Source organism: Haliotis rufescens, unplaced genomic scaffold (assembly GCF_023055435.1).
Source record: "Haliotis rufescens isolate VD_foot unplaced genomic scaffold, xgHalRufe1.0.p SCAF_9, whole genome shotgun sequence".
Classification (NCBI taxonomy): domain Eukaryota; kingdom Metazoa; phylum Mollusca; class Gastropoda; order Lepetellida; family Haliotidae; genus Haliotis; species Haliotis rufescens.
In genome coordinates this window covers 14,202,848-14,226,410 of record NW_025964383.1, presented here as the reverse complement: position 1 = coordinate 14,226,410, position 23,563 = coordinate 14,202,848, and the positions used below count along the sequence as shown (strand labels likewise).

The 23,563-nt window shown below is 39.7% G+C and overlaps 1 protein-coding gene across 1 annotated transcript in view; it reads right to left on the bottom strand.

The window, feature by feature from the left end:
• The window catches only part of LOC124150252, a 33,347-nt gene that overhangs the window by 5,872 nt on the left and 3,912 nt on the right, over positions 1 to 23,563 (bottom strand). Inside the window, exons 2-6 of the mRNA XM_048391111.1 lie at positions 11,022 to 11,624; positions 9,608 to 9,751; positions 7,877 to 8,713; positions 6,691 to 6,741; positions 6,173 to 6,315 (exon numbers count right to left, since the gene is read on the bottom strand). Of these exons, the coding sequence (XP_048247068.1) occupies positions 6,173 to 6,315; positions 6,691 to 6,741; positions 7,877 to 8,713; positions 9,608 to 9,751; positions 11,022 to 11,217 (1,371 nt within the window). The 5' untranslated portion in view covers positions 11,218 to 11,624. The remainder of the gene's footprint in view (positions 1 to 6,172; positions 6,316 to 6,690; positions 6,742 to 7,876; positions 8,714 to 9,607; positions 9,752 to 11,021; positions 11,625 to 23,563) is intronic.

Genomic DNA, 23,563 nt, shown 5'->3' with positions numbered 1-23,563 from the left:
CGTTTCCACTTCGTGAACCTAAACACAATACCTTTGACACACATCAGGGACATTTACACGTGGACAAGATATCTCGACTAGCAGTGTAAATAAAGATGTGGGGAAGACTGAAATGTCCGCCTCCAAACTGATCTGTTTGCTAACATATGTTATCCTGATACTAATTGGATAACAAGCTGTAATGTTTACTCTAAAATAGAAGTGAGAATTCCGAGAGTCAGTGATCAGTCAAAGAGATGTTTCAGTATTTTCTGTCAGGTTCAGTGTGTTATAAATAAATAATCCAACAATAACCGTACATACATATTTCGATGGGGAAATTAGCATTTCAGTGATAGCATTTTGTATTCATAAATGCTATATAATCTTTCAGCATAATATTTGATAATAATCATTCAGGAACAATTCGAAAATTAATATATCAAATATACTTAGGTAGGCACAAAGATAATTTTGATGTTTTGCTTTGTAGTCAAATATGGTATTAGTTCTCTTTTAGCTGTGAGAACGTGCTGTCTCAAGGTAATTTTTCATTAAAATAGAAAAAAAGAATTGAGAATAAATTATGACAGTTGCTAGCGTTCCAAGATTTATTCAGATGCAGTGTGTTTAATTGTTAAATGTGTTTCAATTCATTTAATCAGATAATCATATCTAATATATAATTCGCTTCAAGTTTATAAACATATCAAATAATCACACATTATATTCTACACAAATAGATAGAATGGAACATTGAATAACGGTACAATAACTAAGACATACACATGATTCACCATGCCAATATCAGCTTCAAATAATGCAAAATTAATGATAGACGTATTTGTAGATGTATTACGGTAATGCAGTTTCGCGCATAACCCTAGTTCTTCTAATACAGGTGTTCTTAACTACTTTAAGCAGAGCTCGCATACGAGCGTTTTGCATTTAAGTATATAAACATCAAGTTACAGGTATTTCCTTTTAAGAACAAGCATTACTGCCAGCTACACATATTGATGACATATTTTACTTTACGATATTGCTGATACTTGTACTAGATTTCTTATTTATCTAAACGGTTATCAAGATGTTGATCAGCAATATATATATACATATATTGGTGATCGAAATTACTTTACACTACAACCTATATACATGACACCTATTGGAATAGTGAGCATTACTTTGGTGTACATTCCTAAAACGTTATAGGAGATTCAAAATACATTAAACAATAACTTATCAATGAACCAACGCGTGTAGTCAAAAATATACAATGTTCAAGAAATCTAAGACAATAGTCATGAAACACATTCATCATATTTGAAAACAACCATTGAAACAAAGCATGAAAATGTTTTACCTTAATAGATAGAAGAATTGAAAATAAATGATGACATCAGAGTTGCTAGCATTCCAGGATTTATTCAGATGCAGTGTGACTCGGATGTCAAACTGCTCCTACTTATATAGTGGAGGGACGCACAGCAACCTCTGATTGGCTAAGTTTTGAAGACATTATTTCAATTCATTGTCACCATTACTTCCTTTGTTATTTCATGTGTTGTTCCTGGTTAATACAATATTCCCACAAGTTACCTATTGTGGACAAAGGTTATTAAAAAAAACAAAGGCTTGCGTTTAGTTGAACCAGCAGTATTTTAGACTGACCGCCGACTTGTAAAGGGGATTACCGTTATTGGTCAGCGTGTCAATCTGGAATTAACACGCAGCCGGTGACTGTGATGCGAACCGGCATCTATTGTCTAATTTATGTATCGCGACATGTTTTAACAACCTAAGTGAGTTCATGCAAAATGTGAGATGTCCGAGATTTGACTGCAAAGATATGTTAGTGTATTTGATAAATTTTGAATATTATTTTTTTATATATTTTGATGTGTATTCTTAAGCAAAATTTCGCACTATGACAGCTGTATAGATCATGAGTGCAATAAATGCACTATTCATGCCAACACATCTTATTCACTTGTATGCTAGTTTTCGGACCGTCTCCGTGGTCGGAATTCTATTGAATTACCAAAACATACCAGTAAATCTTGAAATTAAAGCGAATTAAATGCAAAAAAATGCGATTGGTCTTTTTTCTTATTTATGTCTCCAAAATGACTATCAAAAATAAGACGGCCTCACTTTACGCTTTAGATAGCGGAAACTGACTGACTGGCTGATATAGGAGATTTAACGTGCGCTTTCCGACTGTAGCGTATTTCGCACACGGGCCTGGCCGGCCCGTTTAGTGTATTCCGAAAAGGGTGAAAGTGGTGTGTGCTTTTAGGGGTTGCTTACATTGAATTTTTGGAATTTTTAAATTTGGAATAAATGCCGAGGTGGGTGGAGGAGGGAACTAAGGGAGCCGGGTGAGGTGGGTGTTTGTATGTTTATTGGATTTTGGATTGGTAGATTAACGAGTTTTTAGATGCGCTTAATTAGATCTGTTTTGATTAGGAATACGCCTAGGGCCTTGAAGTTTTCTAGTTTATTTTGAGGGTTTATTATTTCATCTAGAGTAGGAACCTTATTTAGATTGAGGGTGGTCTGTAGTGTGGTTCTGTGTGTTTGGTAGTGGGTGCAGTGGATGAGTGCGTGTTCTGTGGTTTCGGGTTGTTTCCAGTGGGGGCAGTTGCCTGTGGTGTGTCTTTTAAGTTTTTTAAGGTGGTTATTTTGGTTCGTGTGTCCTGTTTGGAGTTTTGTAATTAATCTGTCAATTTATTTAGAGGGGTGTAGGATTTTAGGTTTGGCTTGTGGTTTTCTAATCACTTTTTTTATTTGGCTATTTGAGTTTTGATATTGATTATGCCATTTTTTGGTTATTCTTTTGTTTGTTTACACTTTTAATTTCTGATTTTGAGATGGGTAGGTTTAGGCTTATTTCTGGTATTTTGAGAGATAATTTAGCTGCTTTATCGGCGCTTTCGTTGCCGTAAATTCCTACGTGGGCGGGGATCCACAAGAAGGTTATTTGTTTGCCTGCTTTTGTTAGGTCGTTGGAGCTTTTAAGTATTTGGTTTATTAATTTAGGTCCTTTTTTGGTATTTTTGTTTTGGAGGGCCTGTAGTCCACTAAGGGAGTCGGTTAGAATTAGGATTTTATTGTTGTTTTTTTATTGTTGGTTATGCAGGGCTGAGGCAATGACCATAAGTTCGGCCGTGAATATAGATTGGTTGTTAGGGAGTCGGTAAGATTGTGTGGATATAACTGGTTGTGTGGTATGGACTCCGAAGCCTGTGTGGTTGGAGATCGGGTCTAAAGATCCGCAAGTGTATATGTGAAACCAATTTGGCCAATTTTCGTGTATGTATGCAAGTGTGGTGGTTTTAGCTATGTTTGGGTCGCTTTGTTTATTTATTTGGTTAGCTAGCGTTGTGTCTATTTTGGGTATTTTGAGTTTAGAGGTGAAGATAGTTGATTTTTTGCAGTTTTGTTTAAGATTTTGAGTTTGGTGTTCATTGAGGTAGTTAGTTATTCTTTGGGAGATTGGGGTGAGTAAGGGGTGTTTACGAGCTAGAGCTTGGTTTCTGGGGCTAGTGTTTTGGTTAATTAAGTTTTGGATGAGAGGGTTTGTTTGGGACGCGGCCCAGAAATTAAGGCTTAGATGTTCCCTGCGTAGATTTAGTGGCATTTCCCCTGTAAGGCCCTGAAGTGAGGTGTAGGAGGTGCCATGTTGGGTGCGTGTAATTAGTTTAAGGGCTTGGTATTGTATTGAGTCAAGTTTGTTAGTTAGAGAGTTGTTTAGGGTATTGTATATGGCGCAGCCGTAGTCTAGTTTTGATCTAATTAGTGTTGTATAGAGTGAGAGGAGGGTATCTTTGGAGGCTCCCCAGTTAGAGCCGGTGAGACATCTTAGTGTGTTAAGGTCTTTGCTGCATCTAGTTTTTAGGTTTTGGACGTGAGCCTCCCAGGTGAGGTGTTGATCGAAAATGAGTCCTAAAAATTTGGTTTCTTTTTGGAATTTGATTGTTTGGTTGTTTAGCTGGAGGATTGGGTAGGCAGATTTCATGTTTTTATGTTTGAATACCAACCTGAGCATTTATACACACACACTGTTTATCGAGCAGAAGTTGTAACAAGTCCATAACAATTGTCATTTAAAGAATAGAAGTTACACAATGGGCATCCCGTGAGTTATCACTGCTGGGGTTAAGAGTTCTACCCACTCGTGTCAAAGTAGGCTTCATTGATCACTCCATGAACTGCAAATATATTTATTTTATATACACATCTAGCTTAGCATGTACAATTCTTTTGTTACATCTTAACCTTCATTGGTGTTTTTATAGTATCATGTCTTATGTGTAACGGAGCGGTATTGACATCAGCGCTTCGCTTGTTTACCAACCCATTTTCACATTTTTGTAAAAATAAATATGTTTAAACCAATAGTCAAGCTGCAATAACAACCATCAAATCAATGGGCACCACCAACACACAGGCTGACACAATGCACACACCGTTCAACATAAAAAAAAACCATCATTTAACCAGCCACCAAGTCCACAAAATGCTCCTGAGTTCGTGCAAAACTGCAACACTTGGTGTACAAACTGCAAAAAGGAGGGTCACTCATCTTTGGGGCCGAAATGTCCAAAGGGCTTGCTCATAAGCAAAGGAGTATACCGAGATCGTCTAATTTCCTAAACCAATTAATACCCAGATTGCCCAATCTGTGTGATCACTAATCCATGCGCTCTCCCGGAGCCAAAGTGGTGTATTGGGCAAAGGCACGCTACTCCTGGAACCAGTGCCCTCAAACATTCGACTCCCGTCCTCCGCCGACACAACCCACGGCAAACGGGTTGCCCAATTTGGTCGCCTTTTACGACCAGCAATGGAGTGCTGAGGACCCATTCTTGTTTACACTCCCCACGGGGATGAGACACAGGTGTGCCAGTCAGTAGCTATGCAGTCTAGAACTACAAATAAATAATTATCATTCTCTACTTCATTACAAAAATGTTGACAGTATGAAATATAAATTCATCATTTGAACTCAGTTGTACTGTTAGAACTGAGCTGTATGTACTGCTAGAACTGAGCTGAATGTATATATTGTCAGAACTGAGCTGTATGTATTGTCAGAACTCAACTGTATGTGTTGTCAGAACTGAGCTGTATATATTGTCAGAACTGAGCTGTATGTATTCTCAAAATTGAACTGTATGTATTGTCAGAACTGAACTGTATGTATTGTCAGAACTGAACTGTATGTATTGTCAGAACTGAACTGTATGTGTTGTCAGAACTGAACTGTATGTATTGTCAGAACTGAACTGTATGAATTGTCAGAACTGAGCTGTATGTATTCTCAGAACTGAACTGTATGTATTGTCAGAACTGAACTGTATGTATTGTCAGAACTGAACTGTATGGGTTGTCAGAACTGAACTGTATGTATTGTCAGAACTGAACTGTATGTGTTGTCAGAACTGAACTGTATGTATTGTCAGAACTGAACTGTCTGTTTATATTATCAGTTCTGAACTGTATGTGTTGTTCGAACTGAACTGTATGTATTGTCAGAACTGGGCTGTATGTATTGTCAGAATTGAACCGTATGTTTTGTCAGAACTGAGCTGTATGTATTGTCAGAACTGAACTGTATGTGTTGTCAGAACTGAACTGTATGTATTGTCAGAACTGACCTGTATGTATTGTCAGAATTGAACTGTATGTATTGTCAGAACTGAGCTGTATGTATTGTCAGAACTGAACTGAATGTATTGTCAGAACTGAACTGTATGTATTGCCAGAACTGAGCTGTTTGTATTGTCAGAACTGAACTGTATGTATTGTCAGAACTGAGCTGTATGTATCGTCAGAACTGAGCTGTATGTATCGTCAGAATTGAGCTGTATGTATTGTCAGAACTGAACTGTGTGTATCGTCAGAACTGAACTGTATGTATCGTCAGAACTGAGCTGTATGTATTGTCAGAACTGAACTCTATGTATTGTCAGAACTGAACTGTTTGTTATGTTAGAACTAAGCTGTTGTATTACTTTGAGCTGAGCTGTATGTCATGTTTGTGGAGCCATCAGCCTGTCTCTGTAAGACAGCCCACAAGGTTAAAAGTGGATAATATACAGTTGCAGAAAGGCATATGTTGTGGTAAAATGAAATATGGTCTAATATAACGAAAAACAGAACAATGACTGTATAATATTTATTGCCCCTCTGTTCCACATGCAACAACTGTGTATTCTTCAGCAACTGCCATGTTCATTTCTCTGTCACGGGAGACACTTGATGCACTTGGTCGCTTAAAGATCGGTATGCCCAGAGAGAGTAGACTTCCTATCACAAGTGCGCTTCCTGAAACAGTTATATATCTGGGTTACCTACTAACATTTACATATAAGCTCCTGTTTGTAAATGTATTACCACACACATTGCATTGCGAATAGTGTGTATATGTAAAGTGCATTAACATTAGCATTACCTCAGTTCTGTGAATAATCCACTGGATGTGGTAACTCACTATTATTTCAAAAAACTCCAAGTTTGCAAGTACATTAGAGTAAACATGCTTATTATATTTCATGTAACATTCAGTGCGAAGCGATAATGTTAACATCACCATCTCATTAACATAATGTTCAAATATAATTATTACAACATAACAAATTATACTTTTCTGATGGTGTCTTTGATAGTCAAATTTAAAACATCAAGATTCATAGTTCTTACCAGAACATGCAAAGCTAACATCGTAGCTTCCCGAAACGTCCATGATGAACCCTGTGAACAACAAACCAAAACACAATGAAACGAATTCGTCTTCATTATAGAAACGTATACGTATCCCAAGTTTTTCCCATGGTATTTGAAGGGAACAACTATTTTAAGAGAGCGGGGCAGAGGTTGGCAAACTCTAATTTGGTCGTTAATAAGACTTTACCCGAATAAAGTGTGTGAGTGAGTATGGTTTTACGCCGCTCTTAGCAATATTCCAGCATTGTCACGGCGGGGGACACCAGAAATGGGCTTCACACATTGTACCCATGTCGGGAATCGAACCAGGGTTTTCGGCTTGACGAGCGAACGCTTCATCCACTAGGCTACCCGACCGCCCCAACCCGAATAAAGCAACGTGGTCGCTGGACTTGCTGGGTTTCCTGAGAGCTAGAAGTTGTAAAACGAAATGAACTTATTCTTTTCTTGTTTTCTCCTTAGGCCTGACTCCCTTAGGCCTGTCTCCGTTACCGCGCCCGGGGCCACCAAGCTTACTACATTATATGGGGCAGCAGCGGTGTCGGGATAGTGCATGTCCTATATGTAACGTCAGATCCGCTGCGTGTAGTGCCATGACGACCGTTTATGAAGACGGGTACCTGCTTCTGATAAGTTAACTATTAACTATCATTTGAAGGCAAACGCAAACAGAAACAATTTGAACAGATAGAAAAGGCTCACGACTGTCACTAGGTTGTGTTGTCATGTGATAGCCAGGTGCAAGAAAACTAGTTCCAATGTGGAAACCTGTCAGTGTTCGCCATTGTCCTATTGGCCATTATGATATTGTCCTTCTGCATGTAACCTCTTGAACACCCCTTGAAACTGAAACAGGGTCCTCAGCCGTGTAAATCCGCTCCCCAATTGCGTGGATCGATGCTCATGATCTTAATCACTGGATGGTCTGGTCCAGACTCGATTATTTACAGACCGCCGTCATATAGCTGGAATACTGCTGAGTGTGGCGTTAAACAACAAACCAACCAACCTCCCTCACTCATTCACGCACTTGTCACGATGTAGTCTTCATTTGACAACCATCGGCTTATCGTAACAAGTGACAATACTTAGACATGTAATAAGACAGGATGGGATAATTCTATCATCGTACAACGTTGATGCATGTTTATGTGTTACTTACCTGCGAACGGAGGTCCGAGAAGTAATCCAAGGCCAGCAATGAAATTAACCATTCCGTATCCAGTCGCCAGTTGTTTCACGCCTAACAGATCTACAATAATTGGGTTTAATAACGCCATAGGCCCACCACTGTAGATACCATAGATACTACAGAACAGGAGCTGCAGTGTGAACGAACTGGCAAGAAGGGGACACATCATAATCAGGACTCCCGCTACACCCAGCATACCTGTATGTAGCATGAAGACTCCTATTGCTGGATCGTTACCAGCAAATCCTGCCAGCACACGAGCTATGATACTAGTAATTCCCATAGCTGTGTACAACATGGCGGAATTTTGTTGGCTTGTTCCTTTGGATTCCACAAAATAAGGTAGATGTACATATATAATAGATTCTCCAAATCCCCATAATGTATAGGAAAGGACATATAGCATAAAGCTAACATTTGACAAAACTGTCCTCATTTCACTGACTGTCGAACGTAAACGTTGCAGAAAACTGGTTCTGACTTCTGGTTGTTCTTCTACTTCTTCATCCACAAAATTTCGTTTCACGTCTCCCGGTGTCTCTCTTTTCTTTGTTCCTGCTTGTTGCTCATGTGGTGATGGTCTAAACATCATACCACACACACATGTGTTAGCTCCTATGGCGCCCAGTATGAGAAAGGTCCCACTAAGTCCGAACGTATCAAGCAGCCATCTCACTAACGGAGCACCTATGAGCATCCCTGACCCTCCTCCGGACATCTGTAGCCCCGAGGCAAGAGGGAGGTATTTGTTGAAATAGTGACCAGTAATAACAGTCGCTGATGTCTCAAGGAATCCGATTCCTAGACCTGGAATAATAAGAAGAAGAAGAATAAGAATAATTGACAGAGAGGTCCATACATGGTACGACCCGGAATATGTAGAGGGCGTCATTGAAAATGATACATACACAATTCTGTGGAATAGTCCCGTTAAACCTCAGACGTATCCAGGCCAAAACCTCGCTTTCAAAATGACACGCTTGCATCCCAAGTACCAAGTTGTCCGACTCTCCATTGTTCTTGGTGCCTTAGGCTTGGTACCTCCCAATCTGATGACTGACATTAGGAGAATACCCGGGTTTGCCACCAGGAATACAGCCCTTCTGACAATCTGGGTAATGCAGAAGAGTTCAGTGTTGGGAGCCTTTACATTCTCCGAAAAGTTCTGGGTGGGTTTGACTAGGCAGCGCTTCCTGGGAGAAGTCCCATTCGCTGTCCGGGCTACGTGTAGAGGGAGCAAGGGCCCTGAGCTAACGATGAGCCTGACTTTGCCAGGATCACCCAAACACTCTTTGCTGCATTTTTTATTTTAATCTGTACATAATAATACGATCGATCTTATTGTTGACGATGATGTTAAATGATGATATTTTCGCAAGTTATTTTCGGCAAGCTGAACCACGTCAGGCAACCGAGCTGACAACTGTGTAATTTTGCCATGTGTAGGTGTTGACTTATCTTTTAGTTTGCGGAAGATTTGTTTACATATTATTTCTTTCTTTCTGTGTATACATTTCTGAAGCACATAATGACAATAAACTATTGTAATATAGTAGTTAATCTGTACCATATTGCCATTACCTTTAGGTGATCCAATCATAACAAGGCGCCCAATGGTATCTTTTTCTCGGGACTCGATATTCTCTTGCGTTTTATATTCACATATCCAACATATAAATGCAACCATAAGCGACTCCTCACCTGCAATAAATCCATAGGACACAATTACCCCATCTATCGACTTGGCGAAGAATGCAGCCACCATGCCCACCAGAGTCAGAAGACCTCCAAGAACGGCCGAAATGCGGCACCCCAACACATTCGTTAAAGAGCTGGTCACCGGTGCTGAAAAAGTAGTGGTATTCTGTTAATAAACAATGATAAAATTTGTAGTCCCTACGTTAACTGGTCATGAGAAGCGAGATACATTTCTTGTCAGCGGGTGTCGAGGAACGTGTGGAGGCATTATTTTAATGGGTGGAGGTGGTGGGACTAGTAACGACTATTAACCACTTGTAGCCCAATAAGAGCTGGTCACCGGTGCTGAAAGAATAGTAGTAGAAATAGTATAATAATGACAATATTTGTAGTCCCTACGTGAACTCTCACAGATGTGAAACCAACATGACATCATACTGGATTGACATGACGTCACGACACATGTTTCAATGGATGACGCCATGTGTTTTCGTGATAAATGAGACTGCCTGTTGAGCAGAATGTGAATAAAATCGAAGTTTGAATAAATATTGATATATTACGATTTACTACTGTATTAGTGTGCTATTCATTTTGCAAAAATGTATGTTTGGTATTTCTATTATTGGGACTGAGGAGGATAAATAAGAAGACGAAAAGTAGTCAAACGAAGTGAAAAGTCCGAAAGATGTCCTTGATTCAGTCCCATTTAACAGCATATATTAATCAATGATATTGAAGCATATACTTTCATTCTTTTCACAATGGAGCATTCGTCAGCACTCACATCTTTTTCCCTCTCCGTGGCCATCATGAGTCGAAACGGCGAAAGCCAATCAGAATGCACGTGAGGATACGGGAACCTCGATCAATACAATCCCGATAATTTAAATAAATTTTGGCAATATGCATGTGTTCAAAGACTGTGGAAATATGTTATTGCGAGTTACGTCTGCGTTGTACAAGCGCAGTGTGTGTGAGGCTTTGAGAAATATCAGAGATATGCGATGCTTATACAACAGGAATAAGCGAGCGCTGCTGTGATGACAACATTGGACTATAAGACGAGGGTCGTCGTCCTTGATTGAAGGAGTTCCCCTGTTTCACAATGAATATGGTAACCCTCGAGAGGGCCACGCGTCTCCAATCGTCTACGAGCGTAGTTCCTGAATGGCATGACTTGGTCATGAAAGTGATCGGTAAAAACATTTCAAGAGGAAGCGCGTATTTTCTAAAGTGTGTTCTCGAGTGGAACAGTACAAAATTACTATGAAGGTAAAGGAGTTGAGCATATCGACAAGCCCGGAATCCAGCAAGCTAGTTTTTCCTGAAGATGTCATTTTAATCAGTAATATCCTCAAATTAACATAATAGCTTATTATTTACTAATACCTCTCTTCCATACTTTAGTACTCACCTGTAAGCATCATCGTCCCATACAAGGTAGACCCCACCCACGATGTCTTGACCACGCCCTCCTGCATATTCTCCAGGAGGGCGGTGTTGACCACACCCGTTGTGTAGTAGAAGATGCCAGAGATGACCACTTGTAGCCAGCTGGTGACCAACACCACCCACGCATACCCTCGGTCAATGTTCTTGTGAACTGCCATCTCCTTATAAATCCGTGGGAATTCGGGGATAAACTAGAACAGCGCAACCATCTTTCCACAAGAGGGGACACTCGGGTGTTGCCTTGGTGACATCGATCTCGATGGCGTGGATCGTCCTACATAAAATTAAACACTGTTTTTTTTATGGAGTACTGCTGCGTGCTGAGTTCTGCTACAATCAAACCAACAAATCCCTTAAATTCGGTCAGGTATGCGTCGTCTCATAGCTGTCACACCAGCTGCAGGTGTAGTTCGTGACGGGTAGAGCTGACCAAACAGAAGTTGGTTATCACAAGAGTGTATCATCTCGCAAGGAAGACTCGTGCCGCCAACGGAAACATTCCATGAATAATGCCCAAAGCGGACGCTGTGCAAAGGGGTCGATGACCCAAACCTCAAACTGGCCCCTGAAAATGTATCAATGAATAAAGTGAACGTATTATTCATACATTACGAAAAAGAAAATATTGTCCAACTTGCAACCAATACATTGTACACGAATACAACATTGCCCTTGTTGTGCAGTTTTGTTTACTTAGTTTACAGGTGTATTACATGTGTCTCATTATTGACGCACATGTTACTGCTGAAGACGTTTCCACTTCGTGAACCTAAACACAATACCTCTGACACACATCAGGGACATTTACATGTGACAAGATATCTCGACTAGCAGTGTCAATAACGATGTGGTGAAGACTGAAATGTCCGCCTCCAAACTGATCTGTTTGCTTACATATGTTATCCTGATACTTGTTGGATAACAAGTTATAACGTTTACTCTAAAATAGAAGCGAGAATTCCGTGAGTCAGTGATCAGTCAAACAGATGTTTGAGTATTCATTGTGAGGTTCAGTGTGTTATAAATAAATAATCCAACAATAACCGTACATACACATTTTGATGGGGAAAGTAGCATGTCAGTGATAAAATTTTGCATTCATAGATGATATTAAAAACACATGGTACACCTTGCCAATGTCAGCTTGAAATAATGCAACATAAATGATAGACGTAATTTTAGAAGTATTGCGGTAATGCAGTTACGCGCATTACCGTAGTTCTTCTAATACAAGTGTTATTAGCTACTTTATGCAGAGCTCGCATACGAGTGTTTTGCATTTGACTATAAACATCAAGTTACAGGTATTTCATCATTTCCTATAAATAACAAAGCTGACTGAATATTAACTAAGTCCAGCATTACTGCTAGCAATGAAGCTACATAATTGATGACATGGCATATTTTACTTTACGATGTTACTGATACTTGTACTAAATTTCTTATTTATCTAAACGGTTATCAAGATCTTGATCAGCAACTTATTGATTACATATATTGGTGATCGAAATTACTTTACACTACAACCTATATACATGACACCTATTGGAATAGTGCGCATTACTTTGGTGTTGAAAACATTCCTAAAACGTTATAGGAGATTCAAAATACATTAAACAATAACTTATCAATGAACCAACGCGTGTGTCAATGTTCAAGACATCTAAGACAATTACCATGAGACACATTCAACAAATTTGAAAACAACCATTGAAACAACGCATGTCAATGTCTTACCTTAAAATTAAATAGAAGAATTGAGAATAAATGATGACATCAGAGTTGCTAGCGTTCCAAGATTTATTCCATGACTTGGCTTACTTACTTACTTTGGAGATTTAACGTGCGCTTTCCGACTGATGCGTATTTCGCACACGGGCCCGGCCAGGCCATTTAATGTGTTTCCGAAGATTTGGAACAGATGCCGATGGGGTTGGGGAGGAGAACTAAGGGAGCTGGGTATGGTTGATGTTTGTTTGTTTATGTGATTTTGATTTGGTAGGTTACTGTGTTTTTAGATGCGTTTTATTAGTTCCGTTTTGATTAAGAATACGCCTAAGGCCTTGAAGTTTTCTAGTTTATTTTGTGGGTTTAGTATTGCTTCTAGAGTGAGAGCCTTGTTTAGATTGAGGGTGGTTTGTAATGCGGTTCGATGTGTTAGGTAGTGTGTGCAGTGGACGAGTGCGTGTTCTGGGGTTTCTGGTTGTTTGCAGTGTGGGCAGTTACCTGTAGTGTGTTTTTAAAAAAAATTTAGGTGGTTATTTAGGTTGGTGTGTCCTGTTTGGAGTTTAGTGATTACTCTGTCGATTTTTTTTGATTGATGGAGAATTTTTGGTTTGGTTAGTGGTTTGCTGAGCACTTTTTTGATTTGGTTATTTGAGTTTAGATATAGGTTATGCCATTTTTTGGTGATTTTTTGCTTATTTACGCTTTTAATTTCTGATTTTTAGATGGGTAAGTTTTATTTCTGGGATTTTGAGGGATAGTTTAGCTGCCTTATCGGCTGTCAAACTGCACCTACTTATATGGTGGAGGGACGCATAGCAATCTCTGATTGGTTAAGTTTTGAAGGCATTATTTTAAGTTATTGTCACCATTACTTCCTTTGTATTTCATGTGTTGTTCCTGGTTAATACAATATTCCCATAAATTACCTAAATAATCTCTATCTGTAGTGGATAAGGTAATTGAAAAACCAAAGGCTGGCGTTTAGTTGAACAAGCAGTATTTTAGATTGACCGCCGACTTGCAAAGGGGATTACCATTATTGGTCAGCGTGTCAATCTAGAATTGACACGCAGTCGGTGACTGTAATGCGAACAGGCATCTATTGACTAAATTAGAGTAATCGGGTGTTGATTCAAATGAGCTGTGGAAAAATCAACAAAATCAACAAATCAACAAAATCGACACAATAATGTCTCGCGACATGTTTTTACAACCTAAGTGAGTAACTGCCGAATGTGAAATGTCCGAGGTTTGACTGCAAAGATATGTTATTTTTTTTTATAAAGTTTGAATATCATTTTTTTTATACTCAACAACAAACGTTCCTGTCACACCAATATTTAAGTTTATTTTTCAAACAAGTAAAGTTTGGTTTTCAATGTTGTAGTACATGTATGGAATCAAGCCACAAAAACGCGAATGCTACAGAAAAGCATGCATTCCATGCAAAAGTTTACTTTTATGCAAGCCCCATGCATTTCACTAACCAAGAATGGGTATAAAAACATGTGCGTTAACGGGATTCTACATGCATAGTTTAGCATCGTGCTGACAACAATCACTCAGAAAAACAACAAAATTACGCAATTATTCAACATTACGAAATGCCACGCCTGTCCGAAAATGAGCGTCTGCAAGCCATTGGTATGCTTGAAGCAGGATAGAGTCAACGTGATGTTACAAGACAATTTAACGTCCACCCTAACACCATTTGGTGTTTATGGCAACGTTGGCAACAGACGAATGCAGTCAGATACCATCCTCGGAGTGGCAGGCCACGCGTAACTAATAATCGACAAGACAACCGGATTCGAACAACACACCTACGAAATCGATTCCAGCCAGCAACAGTGACTGCAAAAATCCCCCCTGGCCTTCGACGAATATCTTCACAAACCGTACGTCGCCGCCTCAGATGTGCAGGGATTGTCGCCAGAAGACCCGCCAGACGTCCCATTTTGACAGGAAACCACCGTCAAGCACGTCTACAGTGGTGCAGACAGCGTCTACGCTGGACGGCTATGCAGTGGGGACAAGTTCTATTCACTGACGAGTCTCTTTTTCACCTCAGCCACAGCGATGGACGGATTCGAGTGTGCCGACGTCGGGGTGAACGTTACGTCAATCATTGTGTCATGGAAGAAGATCGGTTCGGGGGCGGGAGCGTTATGGTATGGGGTGGGATTACAGCAAGACAGAGGACCCGTTTGATAGTGGTAGAGGGAAATCTCAATGGACAGCGCTACCGCGACGAGATCATCGGCCCTGTTGTTCTACCGTTTTTGCGTCGTCATGGCTCAGGCATTACCTTTCAACATGACAACGCCCGGCCTCATATTGCTCGACTTGCTCAGGATTCTCTTCAACAAAACAACGTGAATGTCATCCTCTGGCCGGCTCGCTCTCCTGATCTCTCACCAATCGAGCACATGTGGGATGAGATGGATCGGCGCCTTCGACGTCAACCACATGTTCCACAGACACTCCGGGAACTTCGAAACATGCTCCAGCAGACATGGACAGATATCCCGCAGGACTTTGTGCGACACCTGGTCCATTCCATGAGACAAAGATGTGTTGCTTGCATCGCAGCCAGAGGTGGACACACACGGTATTGATTTGTAAATTGACATTTTGGCATGTTCATGTTTTTTTTAATGAAATAACGCATTTTCTGAAGTCAGTGTGGAAAATTAAACCATTTGAACACTTACAGGAGTCTTTTATCTGTTACAAACCGAATTTGTCTCAGATTTGGTAAAAAACATAACTTTGCATTAAATCTTATTCAATGTCACAGGAACTTTTGTTGTTCAGTATATTAATTTGTAGACGCATTAATTTCAAAGTTTACTGTGTGTGTCTCTAAACTATAATTTTGGATGGTTGAAATAGAGTAGATGATTACCATAAGAGATTTGATTAGACAGGCCGATATGAGTTTTTAGAGGAAGCGTCACGTGACCTACACGCGGTGGTAATTGCTTTAATTTCAACAGATTAATTATAGTTGGTTTTTTTAAATTGTCTTGATATCTTATACGTTTTTAAAGCAGGTGTCACGTGACCGTGACACGATGGTAATTGCCTTAATTGTATTGATGTTAATTAGCCTTCAGCTTGCTAAATGAAATGTCTTGGCCTTTGGCATGATGGTTAACTAAAGTGACATTTCAATTATATTAATTGTAGAAAGACTTAAATGAAATATACGGCAAAAAAACAAAAAACAAATTGATATAAAATATGAAGTATTTAATCATAAACTGTGTACTGTCACAATTTGGATATTTACTGTTGTGTATCTATCTATTTATATTTCGATGAACTATTTATGTATAATGTTACCATGATTTTAGTGCGAGCTTCGGGTGTTTTACAAGTATGCATATTTAAGTGAAGACCGGAGAGTTCTCCATAAATATACAAAGTTGGAAAACTCCGGTTTCATGTGTGTAACCGTACTATAGCGCAAACACCAAGTTTCTCTTCTTAATGTACAACGTTGCAAACACTTGGAGTTATGTTTATAATGCTTACTGTTTTGAATATGCACCTCGAGGTATCTGTGTTGCTACGAATCATTGCAAACAAATGGTGGCGTCTGTGTAGCAATCGACGTTGCAAACAACTGGTGACGTGTATGTAGCTATACAACGTTGAAAACAAATGGTGGCGTCTGTGCAACTTTTCAACTTTGAAAACAACTGGTGGCGTCTGTGCAGCTATACAACGTTGCAAACAACTGGCGGTGTCTGTGTAGCTTGCAACGTTGCAAACATCTCATTGCGTGTGTGTAGCTATACAACGTTGCAAACAACTGGTGGCGCCCATGCAGCTATACAACGTTGCAAACAACTGGTGTCGTGTATGTAGTTGTACAACGTTGAAAACAACTGGTGTCGTGTATGTAGCTGTACAACGTTGCAAACAACTGGTGGCGTCTGTGTAGCTATACAACGTTGCAAACAACTGGCGGCGTCTGTGCAGCTATACAAAGTTGAAAACAACTGGTGACGTTTGTGCAGCTTGCAACGTTGCAAACATCTCATGGCGTGTGTGTAGCAATACAACGTTGCAAACAACTGGTGGCGTATGTGTAGCTGTACAACGTTGCAAACACCCCGCGGCGTGTATGTAGCTATTCAACGTTGCAAACAACTTGTGTCGCGTTTGTAGCTATACAACGTTGCAAATAACTGGTGGCGTCCGTGAAGCTATACAACGTTGCAAACAACTGGTGGCGTCTGTGTAGCTATACAACGTTGAAATAAAAACACAGCATGGCGTGTATGTCGCTATACAACGTTGCAAACAACTGGTGGTGTCTGTGTAGCTATACAACGTTGCAAACAACTGGTGGCCCTTATGCCGCTATACAACGTTGCAAACATCTTGCGGCGTCTATGTATATATACAACGTTGCAAAAAGCTGGTGTCATCAGTGTAGCTGTAGAGCGTTGCAAACAACTGGTGGCGCCTATGCAGCTATACAACGTTGCAAACAGCTGGTGTCATCAGTGTAGCTGTAGAGCGTTGCAAATAACTGGCGGCGTCCATGTAACGACACAATCAACTTGAGACATCTATGTAGGTATACAACGTTGCAAATAACTGGTGTAGTCTATGTAGCTATTCATCGTTGCAAACACCTGGTGAAGTCAATTATGTTGTTTGACTTGCCTGTGGATGTGTTTGTGACGGGTGCCATCGGTGGGGCAGGATACGCTCATCTTTTCACAAACTCCTATCATCACTAGATAAGGTATAGGACAGTGACGTTGTACAGTCGGTCCCCGTTATCTCAAGATCCGTTATCTCGAACTCATTTCCGCTTCCAATCGGCTCTGTGTATAAGTTTGACCGCTTATCTCTAATTTGAGATACAAATATACACTGAGAAAAAAGCCTAGTGAATTCTACTACCTTAATAAGTAACAGCAGCCAGAAGGTTCATAAACAGTGAATTCACTATCCTCTCTGGTAGATTGCATGAGGCAGCGGCGGCGAGAAGGGCTATCCTGTGTAGAGGGGAATATCCTAGTAACTCTCAATGCCTTAATATTAATGGAGTCCCTATAATCCCCATAAGCTAAAAACTGTAGATAGTGTTGATTTACAGCAAGTTACTTTAACAACGTTCATATTTAAAGCAGTTAGATTAACATCTGACGAGAATATATGTCCATATAAAGCCATAATGACTAATGCTTCACGTAAGGGGAGATAATGGTCTTCACTGGGATTTAAATTATGGAAACAGGTTATGACAAATTATTCACTGTCGCTTCAGGCTTTGCTGCAGCGATCTTAACGCAGATCAGTATGATAGATATATCTTGGATACAAAAACTTGTTCCTGCGGATATCATACCGAAGATGCTTTACACTTCTTTTTGTGTGTACAAATTACTATGTTCTTTGAAATGAAATGTATTTTTACCAACATGGCAATTCTTTACAAACAGTGCTATGCCGAAATTCGTATTTGAGTAAGGAAGAGCAAATCCAAACATTAGATTCTATTCAAAACTTCACATTACAGACTGGCAGATTTTCAATTAAATGAATTGTTTAATATAAACTGCAAATTTATTTATTTTATATACAATGTACACATCTAGCTTGGCATGTACAATTCTTTTGTTACATCTAACCTTCATTGATGTTTTATTGCATCATGTCATAGGTGTAATGGAGCGGTATTAACATAAGCGCTTTGCTTGTTTACCAAACCATTATGACATTTTTGTAAAAATAAATGTTTAAACCAATAGTGAAGTTGCACACAATGTACCTGGCCGTTTCCAGGACACATCCATGTATCGTTGACTCTGTACATCATCTATTCTCCATAAATGTGCATGTTTAGACAAATCTACATATATATGTATGTATGTAGATTTGTCACTAACAACTGTTTACCTTTGATGTACCACGTGTGACTTAATATCAAGCCTTTACAACTGTATAATTATACTACAGCTGCTTGTTCGAACTTTGTTGGGGAGAGATATTTATATAGGCTCTGCTTGTTTATCAATCACCTTTCACTGTACCAAGTGGAAATACATATTGTTTAAAAAAACAAACATTCACGTTCAAAATCACCCTAGTGCTTGTAATCACATTTAGTGCCTATTGTCTGAGATCCCTAGTCCTTGAACACATTCCTATGCAGTCCAGACACTTTGTTTGTACAACTCACAGAAGGTCTACATCGTTGGAACTAACCAATAAAATAAACCAAGAAACAATCCTGTCGGCGTTCAGGATCAACTCAATGGGCACTACCAGCACACAAGCAGTAATACTCACGGCACTAGGTCAGTCAGTCCACTGCCATCTCAATCCATGCGATACGAACATAGAAACTATGCCATATAGGAAAAGGCTGACACAATGCACAAACCGTTGAACATAAACAAAACATCATTTAACCAGCCACAAAGGCCAAAACGTGCTTCTGAGTTTCTTGCAAAGAAAACTGCAACACTTGTTGTACAAACTGCAAAAAGGAGGGTCGCTCATCTTTGGCGACGAAATGTCCAAATGCATAAATAAAACGCTACTCAGCAATCTGAATCAAAATCTGTGCACCCCAATGAGATAAATAAAATTCCAAGCGACTACTTCATTCTCCAAGCAAACAAGCAAATCTAAAAGCAATGATCCACCGACATAAAACCACTGCAAAACGCAAGGGGAAGAAGACCCAATCCCAAATAACAAACCCCATTCCTTCTACTACTCAAAATAAGGCACACAACCAACAAATCAGCCAAGAAAAGAAAGCACCAGCTCTGGGTAATTAAAGAAGGTGAGTTAGGTGAAATGGGGTTTAACGTCGCGTCCAATATTATTTATTTCGCCGCAATTTAACATGAATAACGCACTCAGACACAGTATACTGACTCCGAGCCGACCAGTCCTTGTTTTAGCCCCTTAATGCCCAGCGCCAGACAGGATAACAACAAAGTACCATCTTTTAACGTATTTTGGTATGACGCGGTCGGGGAGCAGACACCGAATCATTCGCGGACGCCCTACCACAAGACCACGGAGGCGGTCTTCATGGTAAAGTAAAGACTCAGATCACAGCAAAGATGTAGAGTTCATTGCCATGGCAATACTCCAAATTACAGAAAGGAAAATGAGTGTCAAAGCCATAACCACCTGCATCCTCAATCTGGCTTTCAAGATACTAAATTACTGAAATACAAAGAAACAATTCCAAAAAAGTATATGCTCAAAAACTTGACGAGTGCTCATCAAAACAATCATGGACTTGCTTTAATTACAGTGAAATGCAAACTACTTTAAGAGCCATGGCATTGAACATAATGCGCTCGTCGAAAACAGGTCATTCCAATACAGGAGGCTAAAGTCAGCAAAAATGCCAACTTCACATTACCTGTGTACAGTCAATATGTAAAAACAACAGAAAAAATCTTATGCCTGGCAACAAGGGAAGAGGACTTATCACCCTTGTCCACAACAGCTGTACCTCCAAAAATACTGAAACAAATGCAGGAAACCTTGGAACCGTACAAATCTCCTTAAAACTGGCAAATGGATATGAATTACGCATCGCTAACATGTACCACCCAGCTACCCATGAAACACAGAAGGAAGAGCGTACGAGACTAGCTCAAACAGTAGGCACCTATGGCATAATCCTTGGTGACTATAATGCCCACAATCCTTTATGGGAAGATAGGAACAATTCGGGTTGAAGACGACAGTCTCATAACTCTAAACAACGGCAGTCGCACACAAAAATGCTTATGCCCAAAATACCAAAACAGCCACAAGGCAAATATCTGGTTTACACCATAACATTTACTGTAACAGTGTTTGATGGTGCAATACAACATAAATTTACAAGGCAAAACACCAGTTATTGGATATTGAAAAACCAACCTCATCAAACCGAAAACTTACTCACTGAGTTGTACAACACAATATGGTCCAAAGGAGAAGTCCCAAAAGCATGGAAACAAGCTGAAGTTATCCTGTTTCTAAAACAAGGGAAAGACGAAGACCAACCAAACAATTATTGACCTCTCTCCCACTCATTTCAAACATGTGCAAAGCTATGGGAGACATGGTCACAAAAAGGCTCATGTATCACCTTCAAACAGGCACGAAATCAAACCTGATGAAAGCTGCTTCAGGAAAGGACACTCATGTCTAGATCACATACCAAGACGAAGAGATATTTCACAAATCCGAAAAAGAATTGAGTCAGCCCTTGATGGAGTACATCAATGGTTCAATATATGGGGGAAAATAATGTGGAAGTTCTATTCAAACGCAGGGGAAATATGCTATGATACGTTGTCTCTCCACAAAAGGCAAATCAATAAATTCAAAAAGTCCGCAAAATTTCTAAACTTGATCCTAGATCAACACCTCACTTGGCACAAACATACAGAATATGTTGAAAGTAGATGTCATTAAGACCTGAACGTATTGCGAAAAATTTGAGGAACATCATGGGGTACTTGTAGGGACGCTCAGCTGAACCTCTACAAATCATTTATCAGATCAAAGATGAACTATGGTTGTGAGAACCTTCAATCAACATCAAACACTGTCTTGAACTGCCTCGACATAATACAATACAAAGCCCTAATACAAGCCACAAGTAGGAAGAGAGCAGGCTATAGTATTGTTCTGGGGACGAACATCAAACCATTTGGTAAAACAAATAGGACAAGACAAAACCACCCGCGACGAAGCCCTTGCTTGGAACAATCCCTCAGCTAAGTGGGATGATGGTACGAGAACTCACCCACAGTGACAAATGTGATGACATTCAGCCACCAGAAAGTCACTCAACAGGGTGACGCGCTCCCTTGGGGTTATACATGCCCATAGCTGAAACTGCTTTATCATCAGAAGTCACTGAAAAAGAAAATCCCAACCCAACTACGATCAGTAGCCATACATGTTACTAAATTCAAACTACCTGGGACAGCAGGGCCGATATACACACTGATGGATCCAAGAATCCTATCAACAACAATGCAGGTTACGGAATTCATATCCATAGCTTCAAACCCCAAGCATATTCGGTTTGCCTTCCCGACGGTCAGTCAGTATTCACTGCTAACTGGAGGCATACATCATGCACTCAAACTCATACCGGAACTACCAGAAGCAATCCTATCAGAATCGCAAATTGCGCGACAAGCGATCAGCGGCAGAAATTCAAACTCCAGGCCAAACAGTCAATAATATTTTATACGAATATACAAAACTGTCGGACCAAGGAAAACAGTTGGATCTGTGCTGGATCCCGTCTCACATAGATATTCATGAAAATGAAAAAGCAAAGCTCGCTACAGCCAAAGCGGGTATACAGTCAGTTACCTTCAGCAAACTAGAGATCAAATTCAAAATCAAAGCTCAATAGCCCGAAGATGGCAAGCCCAGTGGGACGTAAGTAAGATCAGCAGATGGCTATACCAATATCAACCCAAAATCCATAAAAGACCATACTCATACTCAAATAAAAGGACAGTAACAATCTCACGCCTCAAGCTCGGTCGTAAAAAAACCACTATGACAAGAATGTCTATCCTGCAATCAACATGAATCCATTGCTCACTTGTTAGTGTAAAGTCAACACCAAGGCCGGGCTCTTCTAAAACAATAATTTCAGTCAAGATCCGCAATATTAAAACTCACAATAGATATGTGTACCCTACTCACACAGATGAATCCCAAAGAGGGCCAAACGTAAGACAGTATACGTAGGCGATCTCTCATCACCTTAAGTCAAACACTTAACACCTAAAAATGTGAATGTAATTTGTTTCATGACTGGCAAAATTGGGAACTTTGTAGCATGTACTCAATGAAGGAGGTTTGGTACGTTTGCCAGTGTAAAACAATAGTTGTTGTTTTTTATTTACCTGTCAGTTACTTGTTCGTTGCATTGTGTTAATTAACTTCAAATGCCACTGAAAATCACTATATGTTATCTTTCACCTGTGTTTTTTTTATATTTATTAACTCGTTGTCTTTTTTTCAAATTATATTCAGCAGTTGCAAATAGGGACAGCAAAATGACTAAGCAACGACACGTTATTAAAATGAAGTGAAAACTTACAACACGCTTAGTAATATACTATTGCGGTCAGTGAATTAGGAGAAGAAGATTCTTTGAAAGGAGGAAAATAACATCTACTAACTGATCAGTAGATTGACCTAGTCTACTAAACCTACAGTGGCCTCAGAAGCAAATATTTACCAACTGGTTATTACAATCTCCTAAAAAGTTGGTGTCAGAGTGGATAGTGAAATTCACTAAGTAAGAACATTTGACTATTACCATCAGTGTATATCTCGATCCTTTGACTTTTGATTTTTGTACATTTATATCGGAGTTTGCGTTTGCCACATTCACAGTTTTGAGAAGCGTAAAAGGGCATTTCACATCTACCATCGCTGTAAACGTACATTGCAAATTTAAGCAATTGTTCAACCAATATCAATAACCAGATAATGTGAACGATATACACGCGTTTGCACAACATAATTTGATTCTTATCAAACTGTGAATTAATGGATGTCTGTTGGGTCGTTAAACATTGAACAACACATTCCCTTTGTGCTTGACAAGGTCAGGACGGATGCATTGTCAGCCGTTTACAACATTGTGTACTCGTTGTCTCATCAAGCCGACGTGAACATTGTACATAATTTGTCACAGCTGCTATTGATTTTTTTTTTTGCCTTCGAAATAAATTCATTTTGCCATTGCAT